General features: G+C 35.8%; 1 protein-coding gene across 4 annotated transcripts in view; it reads right to left on the bottom strand.

Moving 5' to 3' along the window:
- Positions 1-19: 19 nt before the first annotated feature.
- LOC128026031 (sodium/calcium exchanger 3) overlaps positions 20-13,348 on the bottom strand; it is a 37,312-nt gene continuing 23,983 nt past the window's right edge. For 2 of the 4 annotated variants that reach the window (XM_052612736.1, XM_052612739.1), the window contains 6 exons: positions 13,084-13,190; positions 7,675-7,692; positions 6,783-6,907; positions 6,573-6,672; positions 5,135-5,407; positions 20-4,350 (listed from right to left, as the gene is read on the bottom strand). In XM_052612736.1, the coding sequence (XP_052468696.1) occupies positions 3,974-4,350; positions 5,135-5,407; positions 6,573-6,672; positions 6,783-6,907; positions 7,675-7,692; positions 13,084-13,190 (1,000 nt within the window). In that variant the 3' untranslated portion in view covers positions 20-3,973. The remainder of the gene's footprint in view (positions 4,351-5,134; positions 5,408-6,572; positions 6,673-6,782; positions 6,908-7,674; positions 7,693-13,083; positions 13,191-13,348) is intronic. The other 2 variants (XM_052612737.1, XM_052612738.1) reach the window with 2 other exon arrangements.

The following is a 13,348-nucleotide window of genomic DNA, read 5'->3' as shown; positions in this document are numbered from 1 at the left end:
AAATGAATCCAAACTGATATCAGATTTTTCAAATACATTTTATTTTTTATTTTTCTGTTGACCAAAAGAATTCAAAATAAATCAGCGGACATAAATTAAGGTAAATTTCATGCATAATTCCCTGAAAATAAAACATTTTTTTTTTTTTTTTTTTTTTTGGTGAGAGAAGAGTAAAAAACAAAACAAAAAGAAAGAAAACAACAATAGATGAATATAACCACCATCTGCTTCATCACCAGGCTGAAGAGGAGTGTGTTTGTGTGTGAGAGAGAGAGACTCAGACCCCTGATACATTTATAAGACTTGTGTGACTTTACGGTTATAAGTGACATCATCTGAAATCTCTTGTAAACCAGTTCACCTGCATCTAAACAGCTGGAAGTGTTAGCTGGCAGTAGAAAAAGTTCAAAGCTGGTAGTTGCAGCTGATTTTCATGCTCAACCATCCTATATGAAGGCCCACCCCAATATTCATAATAACCCTCAGTAATGTTTAGTTAACTCAAGTGTGCATGTGTGAGTGCATAGGTGTGTGTGTGTGTGATCTGATCCAGGCTGATACAGAGTCCTAAACACACTAAGTTAAAGCCGAACTCTGAGCGTGACCATAAGCCAAGTCAGCCAAACTGGCAAAGAAGGTTCATAAGACTGCTATTTTACCACCAACCATCTCAAAAATACACATGCACACATGTGCACAGATGTGGTGAATATCTGCTGTGATCTACTTTAGCTGCCCACTGACTCACACCAAACACAATCAACAACACATGTTGGCAGAATACAAGTGGTTCGCTGAAAATAGCAGAGCATTCAAGCTGAATACTGTGTTAATTATATTTCTCTTCATTTACATTTTTTTTAATCATGCCTAATACTGGTGCACAGAACAGCTTATGAGGTGTGTGAGTGGCTGTGTTCCAGAACCTTGTGAGCTGCCTTGCTGTCTACTGCCTACACAGGGAACATCAAAAGTGACTGATTTGGAACACTTTACATTGGCAGCAAATCATGTACTAAATTGTGCTCCTTGGGTGTCTCGACCACTGATCTATATCAGTGGTCTCGACTCATAAATGATTCAATGGAGTTTGCTGTTATCATGTTGCTAAGATAAAAATGTGATTGCATAAAAAATACAGAGCAAGGCTGCATCTGTTTGGTCAAAAATGCAGTAAGCAGTTATGTATTGAAATTATTACAATTGAAATAAAATGTTCTATTTTAATATAATAAAAAACGTCTTATTATTATCAATGTCAAAAACAGTTGCACTGCTTAATATTTTTGTGTAAAGCATTATACAGTTTTTCCAGGATTCTTTGATGATTAGAAATTTTAAGCAGCACTTATTTGTAACATTAATGGTCTTTACTGTCACTTTTGATCAATTAATATAAATAATACATTTGTGAATAAATTAAAAATTATTTATATTTAAAAAACCAACAAAGAAAAAATCTTACTGACTTGTCAGAATGGTAGTGTACATATCAGGTAATATAAATTACTTATAGATTTTTTTGGGGGGTGGGGGGGGCACATTTTAAATTAGACTATTAAACATTTTTAACAATACTTTTTGGAAAATAAGATATTTTCCTTAACGAACACCACCAAAACAAAGCATCTTAGAAAGCAACATAATTAGTTGCATATAGTAGATGTAAATGAAGCTGTCTGTGTAGGCAGTACATGCTCGCAATGTCATTGTGTGTGGATAAAGAAAGTGTTTGTGGTTTAGCTAAGCTAATACACACTCCTGCCTTTCTGCATACAACAAGTTCAAACACTAAAAATTAATGAACATGAGCCTGTATGAGTCATAAAGAGCAGATTTTTGTACGTTTTTCTGTAAAACATTGATTATGAACTGAGTAGTCACTGAGTAGGAAGCACAGAGCAGGCTGAAGCGATGCCAGCAGGTCCATTTGCAATTTGGATGAAGGGATTTTTAGACAATAAATGTGTTTTCAACTACCCTCACCCACAAGCAATACATACACAGCTGTACTGTATTTGAATGTAAACATAATAAAAATGAAGTACATATGTAGTTGTTGTATTCCCAGCACTGGTGTCCTGGATACAACTGATTTGGCCTGTATTTGAAATGAGCAAACAAGAAACATGTCAAAACACACACACACATACACACACACACACACACAAAATGTAGGAGTTGTACGAACATACAAGGGTGGAAAGCTCACTAACCCAGAGAACCACTGCAGCTTCTGGGTGGCAGTCTAAGTTCTGTTCTTTGGTTCTGGGCTCTTATTGGCCATCCTAAACAATTCTTTATGACATCCCTTCCCCAAATAATACAGAAATCCCACCCACTTCATTGCTTTTCAGCTCACTACAGCAAAAATAGGCACAGAAACACTTTAGTCAGTCAGATGAATTGATGACTGGTTTTTAATAGAATAATTCACCCCAAAATGAAAAACTGCTGAAAATGTACTCACACTCTAGGGCAGAAGTGACAGTTTAAAGTAAAAATTTGTTTTCGATGGATTTGTTTGTTACAAACAGCAGATTTTCACAAGAAATCAAATGATGAACTGGAGTCATTTGGATTCCTTTTGGATTATTGTGATGTTTTTATCAGCTGTTTGGATTCTCATTCTGATGGCACCCATTCACTGCAGAGGATCCATTGGTGAGCAAGTGTCTCATCTAATGTACAATTTTGGATGGTCTGAGGGTGAGTGCATTCCCAGCCAATGTTAAATTTTTAGGTGAACCATTTATTTAAACTTTTGCCAAAAATTTCTCTACTGCTTCCTGAAATCCAAAAAACTCTCATCACTACGTTAAATTAATCTGTTTGTACTGATCCATTATCAGTCTTTCCTGGACTGAAGGCCAGTAAACATTACAAACCACATTAAAGGACCCAATGAAAAATACTCAGAATTCACCACCAACGATCACTGACACTTCAGACACTGTTTAGATGCGCACTTAAGGAGTTCCTGGTAAAATGGTCATGTGACTCCATATAGAGGGACTCACTAAGGTAAAGTGGGGGTGGGAGATTTCTTCAGGGGTGCTTTATGTTTGTTCAACCACACTGAAAGACTGAAACACAAACAAAAAAAACAACTGTAATAGCAGATGCAGTGCACTCTCTTCCACGGTGTTATCAGAAAATACACTAGTGATTCATTTTGATGAATGTTCAATTGCAAAGAAAGGCCTCATTTTCCCCCTGTATAAATTTTTGCATTCTGTTCTTCTGCAACCCTCTGAAGCTTCCATGATTCTTGAAATAACAACACTCGGCAAGGAAATACACAAAAATACAGAAAAAATATGGAAGCAGATTGTATCCATACAGGAATATCAGGGAGAAAATGCAGTGTTCAGCCATTGTTCATATTCATCTCTGTTCTCCGTTTGTCTACTCAGCGTTGTGTTTCCGAGCCACTCTCCCTAGCTGGGACCTGATGGTAAAAGCTGTAATCTCTGTGAGTTCTTACCAAACTAAACAAGGAAAAAAATAAATAATAACGTTATGGGTCCATCAAAAATGTCACTCAATAACAGATTCCATGTAGTCATATATTTAAATTTTTTTTGTTGAAATATTATTTATAATCCTGGAAGCAGATTTGAAAATAGTCCTTTGTATCCTTTAATTCTTTTTGTTATTTTTTATGCATTTTTTTCCCAAAATACTTCATTACAAAAAAGTCGTTCTCAGCAGGTGTTGAGAAAAATATAGACTGTGAAAAGCTCCGACTCCAGGTTAAGACTGTCCCACCCCTTAGAGAAATGTTTCACACTCTTCATCTTCAGCGTGAAGGCATCTGAAGAATAAATCTCCTTTTTTAAAGCTCAAATCCATGCCTGCTTAGCGACCTTTCTGAATTATTCCTTAGCTCTTAGTCTGTCATTTACAGATAGAAGTTTCCTCCCATATATCTCTTTCCAACCCCCACCCGTTCCCACCCCATCTCTTCTCTTCAGAAGCCCTTTATATGACAGTAAGCCTCAAGACTGGAGAAAAGGATGTAGAGAAACCAGAGACTGAAGAAAAAGAGTGTTGTGAAGATGCGCTGTGTGCGCGGGCCGCCCAGCTCTCCACCGATGTGAGGCCTGCGCCGGTACAGAAGGACACTCACCGCCAGGAAGGCAAAGATAGTGAAGAGAGTGACAGAAAATGCCAGGGAACCTGCTTGCACCTCGAACGCACGGCCCTGCATGTTCCAGTAGATGGCAGCCACTGACCAGGCCACACCGATTCCCAAGAAAACGTTCACAGCATTACTACCGGTCACGTTACCGATAGCCGCGTCTGCGTAACTGTCCTGCACCGCTGCAACTTTACTGGCAAAGGTGTCTGAGGAGAAAAGAGAGATGTGATGTAGATGCCTTCATAAAATAGTGTAATAATCTATGATTAACAAGCAATTCAGGAGAAATCTGATTTATGAGCATAATATAGTTAATTGTATGATAAACACATACTGTAACTGTATGTTAAATAAGGAGCATTTATTAAAACTAAGCAGCACAACTGACTTGTGAACCCTCACAGTTTTTTTATGTCAGACAGATTGACCTCAGTAAATTCAAGAGACAGTGAGGGGGTTGAAATGGTCATACAAAACCAAATTATGATTGATTTTGGCAGAAACAACTTTATTAATTATATGTGGACCTCTGGGAAAACACTAAACACAGTAAGATATGTTAATGTTTTTGGACGGAGTCTCTTAAAGCTGCATTTATTTGATAAAAATAAATTAAAAATATTTTCTTTTTATTATTTTATTACTGTCATGGCAAAGCACCAGTCACATGATCCTTCAGAAATCATTTTTATATGCTGATTTGATGCTCAAGAAACCTTTTTTTATAATGTTGAAAAAAGCTGTGCTGCTTAATTTTGTTGTTGGAAACTAATAGTTTTTTTTTTTGAGGATTCTTTGATGATTAGAAGGTTTAAAAGAGCAGCATTCATTTAAAATAGAAATCCTGTCACATTATAAATATCTTTACCTTTCGGTCAATTTAATGCGACTGCTGAATAAAAGTCATTCTTACTGACCATAAACTAAAAGTAGCATAATTATATTATATGGTCCATTTAAAATGGCAAATAAGAGCATACACAAACTCACCAGGGATAGATGTTCCCAGGGCTACAAACACCACAGCGGTGACCGAGTCCTTCAGGCCAATGGTGCAGCCAAAGTGACTGGCCAGGTCACCGATCACAGCAGTCAAAAGACCGATGATCACTATGGAAACAATGAAGCATGCCCACCCGTTCCAGTATTCCGTGGGTGGGACACAGGCAAACAGAACCTTCCAGAACACAGTCAGGAAGTGCATGACGTAGTCAAAACAAGATGGCAGCCGTTCCTCTCCCCCTTCATCCTCATCCTCATCTCCTGAGATAAAGACAGGAAGACAGGAAGAAAGAAAGGAAGCAAGAAGGAAAGGCAGGCCGAATGGGAGTAGAAAGATAAGAACATGAAAAATGTTAGTATTGGGGTGTCGCCCACATGACATAAGTTGCATACCTGAGCAGAGCTATCTATTTGACACCATGGTGATTTGGGGGTCCTGTTGCCTTGGTAACACCGGCTGTTTGATAGTCAAGGTAACTGAAGGCTACACACTGTGAAAGCAGCAGTTTTATTTCTACACGGGGTCATAAAAGACTAATATGTAGGACATTTCCATTTTGATTTGGGGGGAAAATCTATAGGAATTAATTTAAACAAAGTGAAACGTATCACACAGAGCTGATAATAGCACATTCTTATTGATATCTCAAAAGATCAATTTAGTAAAAATGTTTAGAATATAGAAAGGTTGTAGGATGGAAGAGAACCGTGTAGGAGATCTGTAGGCTCAGTTTTCATGTGGGCCGTGTAATATTTCACAACAGAAATAGAACATTTTGTGTGCAATATGAACATGAGCGTATGTTTATATGATAAGTGAGTTTTGTTTCTTTCAGTACGTTTCTGTGAGTTTTGAGACGAGCTACAGTACACTACTGTTCATATGTTTGAGGTAGCTAGTATTTTTTCAAAACAATCTTGGTATGTAACCAAAGCTGCATATATTAGATCAGAATAGTAATATTGTGAGTTATTATAAATAATTTAGAATAACTTTTCCATTTGAATTTATTTTCAAATGTAACTTTTGTGATGGTAAAGCTGAATTTTCATCATAATTACTCCAGTCTTCAGTGTCAAATGATCCTTCAGAAATCATTCTAATATACTGATTTCCTGCTGATGAAACATTTCTTCTTCTTATTATTATATTGAAAACAATTCCTTAATTTATTTATTTTTTTTTTTGTGTGAAAACCATGAAACACTTTTTCCAGGATTCTTAGATGAATATAAAGTTCAAAAGAACAGAATTAATTTGCAGAATAAATCTTTTTTAACATTATAACTGCCTTCATTAGTATTTTTGATCAGTTTAATACATCCTTGTTGAATAAAAGTATAATTGCTGAATAAAAGCAACATTTTTTGGGTACGGGTTGGGTTTTTTGGGTTTGAATACTTATTGTTCAGTGCTGGTAATCACCTGCGCTGACAGTTATGGCCTCCATGAATTGTTCTCTCCAGGAATTTGTGCCCACAACCAGAGCCAAGTTAGTCTTCTTAATCAGCTTATCTACTGTACTCTACAACAAGCACACAAAAACACAAAATGTATCACATTAACATAAATACGAATAAAGAAAATTATTCCATAAAGCGAAGACTGCTGTTCTCTGGCATTGTGTGTGTGTACCTTAAATTCATACGACTCTTCAATGATGATCTCTATTTTCGCATGCTCGCCCAATACAGGCTTTCCCATCTCTGCTATTCTTCTTGCTTCCTCCTCTTCTGATGAAAACTTCCTGTCTGGAATATCTACAAGAGATAAAGAGACAAAAGGAAACTTCTGTGTTGGATTATGTCATAATAGTTTATCAAAGATACACAAATGCTGATCACTTACATGCATCAATCAGCATCTGTCTCTACACTCTACACAACAAGTGGGCTTTTTGTCCCTTTTAAAGCACTTTGTGATTTATGCACTTGCAATAATTCTTTGGAATATTCATTAATACATGGTCACTTCAAACTAAACATCATGTGCATATTTAGTGTTCATTCATGATGAAACAAAAGGACAGAGAATTCATGTAAAATGTTCATAAAGACATTCTTATGTAACTTGTCGCATTGAATCGAATGTGACTACTTACGTAACACCATTTTTACAAACAAATTTGTACAGAAATTGGTGCCGCTTTTATTTTATGAATGAGGCGAACTGTTATTATAGTTTTTGTTATTAGGAAGATTACACATGCAAACACACACAATAGATTAACAGCCAAACTTTGTTCGACTGAACCCAGTGTGAGTTGTGCTATAAAACGAGCAATTCAGAAGGACAACAGAACAAAATGCACACAAAAAATACACACCAAAAAGCCTGAAAGATGGGATGAACTTTCAAAATCCCCTGCAACCCAAATATTATCTTCTCGTGCATGTGTTACAACACACACACACACAAACCTGGAGACACACGTGTGTGTTCATCCAGAAAGTGAGGCAGACAAGACCACAATTACTGCAGATGGCCTCATCTTACCTCACACATACACATAAACACACACACTTACCGTCAGCTAATAACAGAGCTGTGTGGGGGAAAAAAAGAGAGGGAGGAGTGGAATGACATGAAGAAAACACTAGACAGATAATGATGAAGGGAAATGCAATGAGATACTGGACAGGATGTATTTACTCAGATAAACACGAATGAAAATATTTGCAGCCTTCAGCGTTTCATCACCCTGCCCGGAATCTCTGAGCCAGACAGGTGCGACAGGTGTGACCGAGCAGATGTGATCAGATGTGAGTGTGGGCCGATCCAGAGCGCTGGAGCAGGTGGTTGCCCCTGGCAACAGGAGTGTCGTAGTAGCATTTGAGATGTAGCGCCAGAACTAAGACGTGCTAAACCTACGCTAATTATTCACACACGTTTGCTTTCCTGTCGTGATGCTTTTTTTCCCGTAGACTTCAATTGCTTGTGTTGAGATAATGATATTGTCCATCCACTAATCTTCAGAAAAACCTTTTTGCATTTTAGTTTTATATTAAAATAGAAAATTGGTAACCCTTAAAGGGATATTTTATACACAAAAATTTCAGTGTTTAAAAAAAAAAAAACATTATTCACACTTATGCTGTTCCAAATATGTAAGACATTGTTTTTTTTTATCTTGTGGAACACAAAAGAATATTATAAAATATTTATAAAGTATTAAAATATTTGTAAAACTTTTTGCCCAAACAATTAACACAATTTGGGTAAATTATTTTAACTACTTTACTCTATAATTTGTTTTTTTTATAATAATTATAATCACTATATAAATGCCTATGGAGTTTTTAGGTTTTTAAGAGGGAGTCCTGATTATTTAAAGAAAAGACAGATTGGGGGTGACTTACAATAAGAAATATCTTGACATTAATATAAGCATATTTTAAATCTAGTTTAGTCTTATTTTAAGGAATTTTGAGGTCCCCCGGATGAACCTCTGGACTAACTAATGAGAAATTTTATTTTTGGGTAAGCTGTCCTTATAACAAAAAGGTTCAATTGGTTTAGTACATCAGGTTTCCTGAATTAACAAACAAAACAAAACATATATATATATATATATATATATATATATATATATATATATATATATATATATATATATATATATATATATATATATATATATATATATATATATATATATATATATATATATATATATATATATAGTAACCAAACCCACACACATTTACAAATGAGAAAAAAAATGTGTCTCTCTTTTTTTTCTTTATCTGTGTATAATGACTTTAATAGTTCTGTAATCAGTGCTGTAATTTTCTGTCGCTGAGGATGAATGAGATAGTGAACAAACAAGCTTTGATTAAGTGTATGTATGTGTGTGTGTGTGTGTGTGCTGAGATGAAAATGTCAACCTATAATGAGAAGCTGGTTGAGTAAATAAGCTCATAATTTATGCTCAAATGTGTGTGCTAGTAGGGTTGGTGGTGGAGGGGGGATGTGTCTTGATGCACATTATTAACCTGCAATTTGTGTATAGCATCGTCAGCTCTAGGCTCTTCACCGTAACACACAAAGACGTGGCAAATGCACAAAGGAATTCATTTCATCTATTCGCCACATTTTCTCTCTCACAGTTCTTTCCTGGAAGCTTCGACTCAAAGGTTCAGTGTAAATCTATTGCACATCAGCGCTAGCAACAGCTGATGGTACCCTGGCAACAGATCCCAGACAGCTCTCTCCTCCCTGCATTCTGTGAGGTAATGAGATCGTGGGATGTAGGTGTCGATATTCAGACGAAAACCCCCGTCGCTGGCTCATTCACAGTTATTCCATCATCACACACATATAAACGCACAGATCTCTTCCTCTAACAAACACACACACACACTTACACAGAGTGAAGTGATATTTTGGTGAGCTGTTAGCAATTCCGTGATAAAATGATTCACTTCTGATGATCTTCTCATTTAACACACTCATCTGGGACATGTGGAAGGGGTGTTGCAGGTTTGGGCTCCATGGGATATTAATTGCACACAGATGCAGCACAACAGATCTCTCCTGTCTGTCTCTCTGTCCTCAGTTGTATCACCCCTCTCCTACTGTTCTCATGTGTCTCTCACACTATTCTTTCTTTCATTCTCTCCTCATCTGTCTCACCCCTTTCCTGTATGACTTTTCTAGATAATTTATTTCCTTTTATACTTTAGTAATGCTTTTTTATTGAGCATTTATGTTTTCGTAATTTTTTCATATGTGTATAGGTGTAATGATGCTTTGCTTTAGGGTGACTTTTTAAGATTCTGCCAAGGGATGAAAAATAGTCTCTTTGGCTAATTCTGGCACATTTACAGTTATGTTTATTAATGTGCATTGTCCCTGTAAACTAAACTAAACTAAACCTGTCTCACCCTTTTCTGTTTATTTGTCTCACAACTCTTGTGCTTGTCCTTTTCTCGTCATCTTTCTCACCATCTCCTGTCTGTCTCTCACTGTATTTCTTTAAAGCCTCAGTGTTAGGAATGTTAGAAAAATGTTAGGAAACAAAATAACAAAGATGAGATGAAAAATGAGGATCATGACACAAATTTAATGTAATTAAAACACACTATTGAGTGTGTATATATTCGAATATACTAACAATGTTTTTAAAGAAAATATGAAATATGAAGAATATGACTGTCAATTAAGCTAATCATAGACAACAATGTGGAAATGAAAAGGAATCTATAGTTTTTTTGTACACATTTTTGTTAAAATGCATATACATGCTTAAATATAAAATTCATTTTTACACCAAAAAGTTTTCATAAATTTTGCACTTAACTTTTTAAATCACTAAATTAAGTAAAATGGACTAAAATCTATAAATATGATTTCATGATTTTTTTTTTTTTTTGTCTAAGGAATAATACTTTTACATTTTTTAAAAATGTAAAATATTTTTTCAGAATTCATTTTTGTCAAAAGTGAAAAAAATGTGACTAAAACTAAATTAACTAAACAAACGGTGTAAAATTAACAAAAAACTCTTTCCTGTTTTTCTCTGCTCTCCATTTCCTGTCTTTTTTTCATTGCTCGCCCTGTCTCCCTCTCATTTTCTCCTGTCTCACAGCTTTCCTGCCTGTCTCTACCACCACATTTTTATATTTAATCCAGTTGGTGTATAAGAGGGTTCAATGCCAAAGAAAGCATCCTGTATTTAGATGTATAAAGCTGGAAGTGTTTCTTTAGATCCTTCAACCGCTCACACATATTTTGCGACGACAGCACAGGATCAGCAGTTCTAAAGTCATGTTTGGATGTAGGACAAGTGATGTGTATTCTATTACAGGTTCAGTGTCAAAAACACATACAACCCATTTGATACAAAGTTGTATCTATCTGTCTGCAAAGAAAACTGAATCTACAGCGTGAATCATACCAGTGCAAATAAAAAACCCTTATGAGTGAGTCAGGTCAGTTACTAAATTTAAGGAATACAAATTGAAAGGAAAAGTTAAAGTGTTTGGAAAGACATGAAGACAGAAAGAATTTTCATTTTCGTTTGAACACTTTCCTCGATCTGACTCATTCACTGAATTATTTAAATTGTTCACTTAATAATCATCAAAGATCCAGAATTATTAGGAGCAATCAGAATCTGAACCTCAATCATTAAATAACAAACAGCACTATATACAATTCCCCATGGAAACAGATTTACAATGTTCATATTTTGCTTATTATTGGTTGTCAAACAAATTATAGTTATGAACGCACATCTGACTTTGAGGTACTTTTTCCCCCGGGATTTCTCGGAATATCAAAATTCAATCTCATTCGAATCCGTGTTGGCATGAAAATAAAGACATATCTAATGAATAATTGATAAACTTCTTATTTACGAGCACACTAGTGAGGAGACGGCCAACATGTTGTTTTGTGTGCTTAGGTACGTTAATAAGTAGGTTGTGTAGTGTTGTCCAGACGAGATGAAAGCTCAAACAGAGAGGACCAGCTGTTCTTCATCTCTCATTCTTTCTGAAGGGTATAATACTGGGACAAGGACACATACATACATGCAAACACACACACACACACAGTATGTCTGCCTGATTTATGGAGAGATTTTGAGAGACAAACTTGACTACTTGGGTGAGGGGGAGGTTGTGCGTGCGCATGTGTATTCATTTCTCACACTCGTTCAGATCTGGCACTGGCGATTAAGGTCAATGAATACTGAAACTTCAAAGAAGTCAATGAAAAAGCAACACTGCTAGCTAATCCTTCACATAGTTCTCTAAACTATAACCTCAAGACATTTAGGAAACTATATTAAAACTGGAAGATAAAAACAGGAACGTTGACATTTTTAAAGCAATACAAAAACGTCATCGCAGCAGTCGGAGATGAGTCAGTCTGAGAGCTGCGCTCTGTGGGTCTTCACTGAATTCATGTGCTTTGAGTCAAAGTCCCTTTAAGGCAAGTCACCATGCCGCTGGGTAGCTATATTTTATCTAGGCAATAGGCATCATATCTGCTTGAATTGGGAAATCTCAGAAACTGTTGGCTGACGTTATGTTTCTATAATTATGTAGGAAATAAAATCTGACAAAAACTGTTTAAAAATGTTGCTTCTTCAGCTCAAAGAATGGCAAAATGCATATTTTTTTCCCATTTATTTTTCGATGAGTAGTCAGTCCATTTCTAAATACTGGCTCTATTTGAACCTGTAGGGCCATCCTGGGTGCCCTCTACTGGTAGCATCTATTCATAGAGACAGAAAATTTGCTTCATTATTCAAAAGACATTGAAAGCAGAAATAGGCCACCATTGAAAATTTTGGAATAAGTATGTTTTTTTTTTTTATGTCTTTGACATAGGTCTCTTTATGGTCCACAAGGCTGCATTTATTTGATCAAACATACAGTAAAACAGAAATATTGTGAAATGTTACTACATTTTAAAATAACTGTTTCTAATTTGATCTATTATTCCAGTGTTCAGTGTCACATGATCCATCAGAAATCATTCTAATATGCTGATTTGGTGTTTTACTAAACATTTCTTATTATTATCAATGTTGAAATCAGCTTTGCTGCTTAATATTTTTGTGAAAACTGTTTTTTGTTGTTGTTTTTTTCAGGATTCTTTGATGACTAGAAAAAACAGCATTTACTTTCACCGTCACTGATCAATTCAATGTGTCCTTGTTGAATAAAATTAAAATGTCTTGACCCAAACCTTTGAAAGAGACTGTATGTGAATATACTATATAGTGGATCTTAAATAAATAGAAGACTCTTGCTACTCCCAATAAAAAAAATCACGTGAAGACATAAAACATGAACTGAGAAAGAGCCACTGGATGAATGGAAATAAACGTAGAAATGAGAAAACAGATTAAATGAACAGCAAAAGTGGACGATGGTCACAGGATGTGATCTTACTGTGAGTACACTATGTGTGTGTGTTTTACCTTTCTGAAGGCTCATGTCCACCATGCGTGGTTCTGCTAGCTCCAGATAGAAGTTTTTGTTTTTTTCATACTCCTCATCATCGATGATTTTAACTTGTATGGTTTTACTAAGAGAGGAAGAGAGAGAAAAACACAACATCAGGGGTCACTGATCAAGTGAGGGGTCAGTGGGCTGTCCTGAGGTCAGAGGTCAAACAGCTCATGCAAACACACTACATCATCTTTCTATGATTCATTTCGCTTGCTGTCTTGTACCATCAATCTT

Source organism: Carassius gibelio, chromosome A13, assembly GCF_023724105.1.
Source record: "Carassius gibelio isolate Cgi1373 ecotype wild population from Czech Republic chromosome A13, carGib1.2-hapl.c, whole genome shotgun sequence".
Classification (NCBI taxonomy): domain Eukaryota; kingdom Metazoa; phylum Chordata; class Actinopteri; order Cypriniformes; family Cyprinidae; genus Carassius; species Carassius gibelio.
This window is presented reverse-complemented; position numbering and strand designations above follow the sequence as displayed.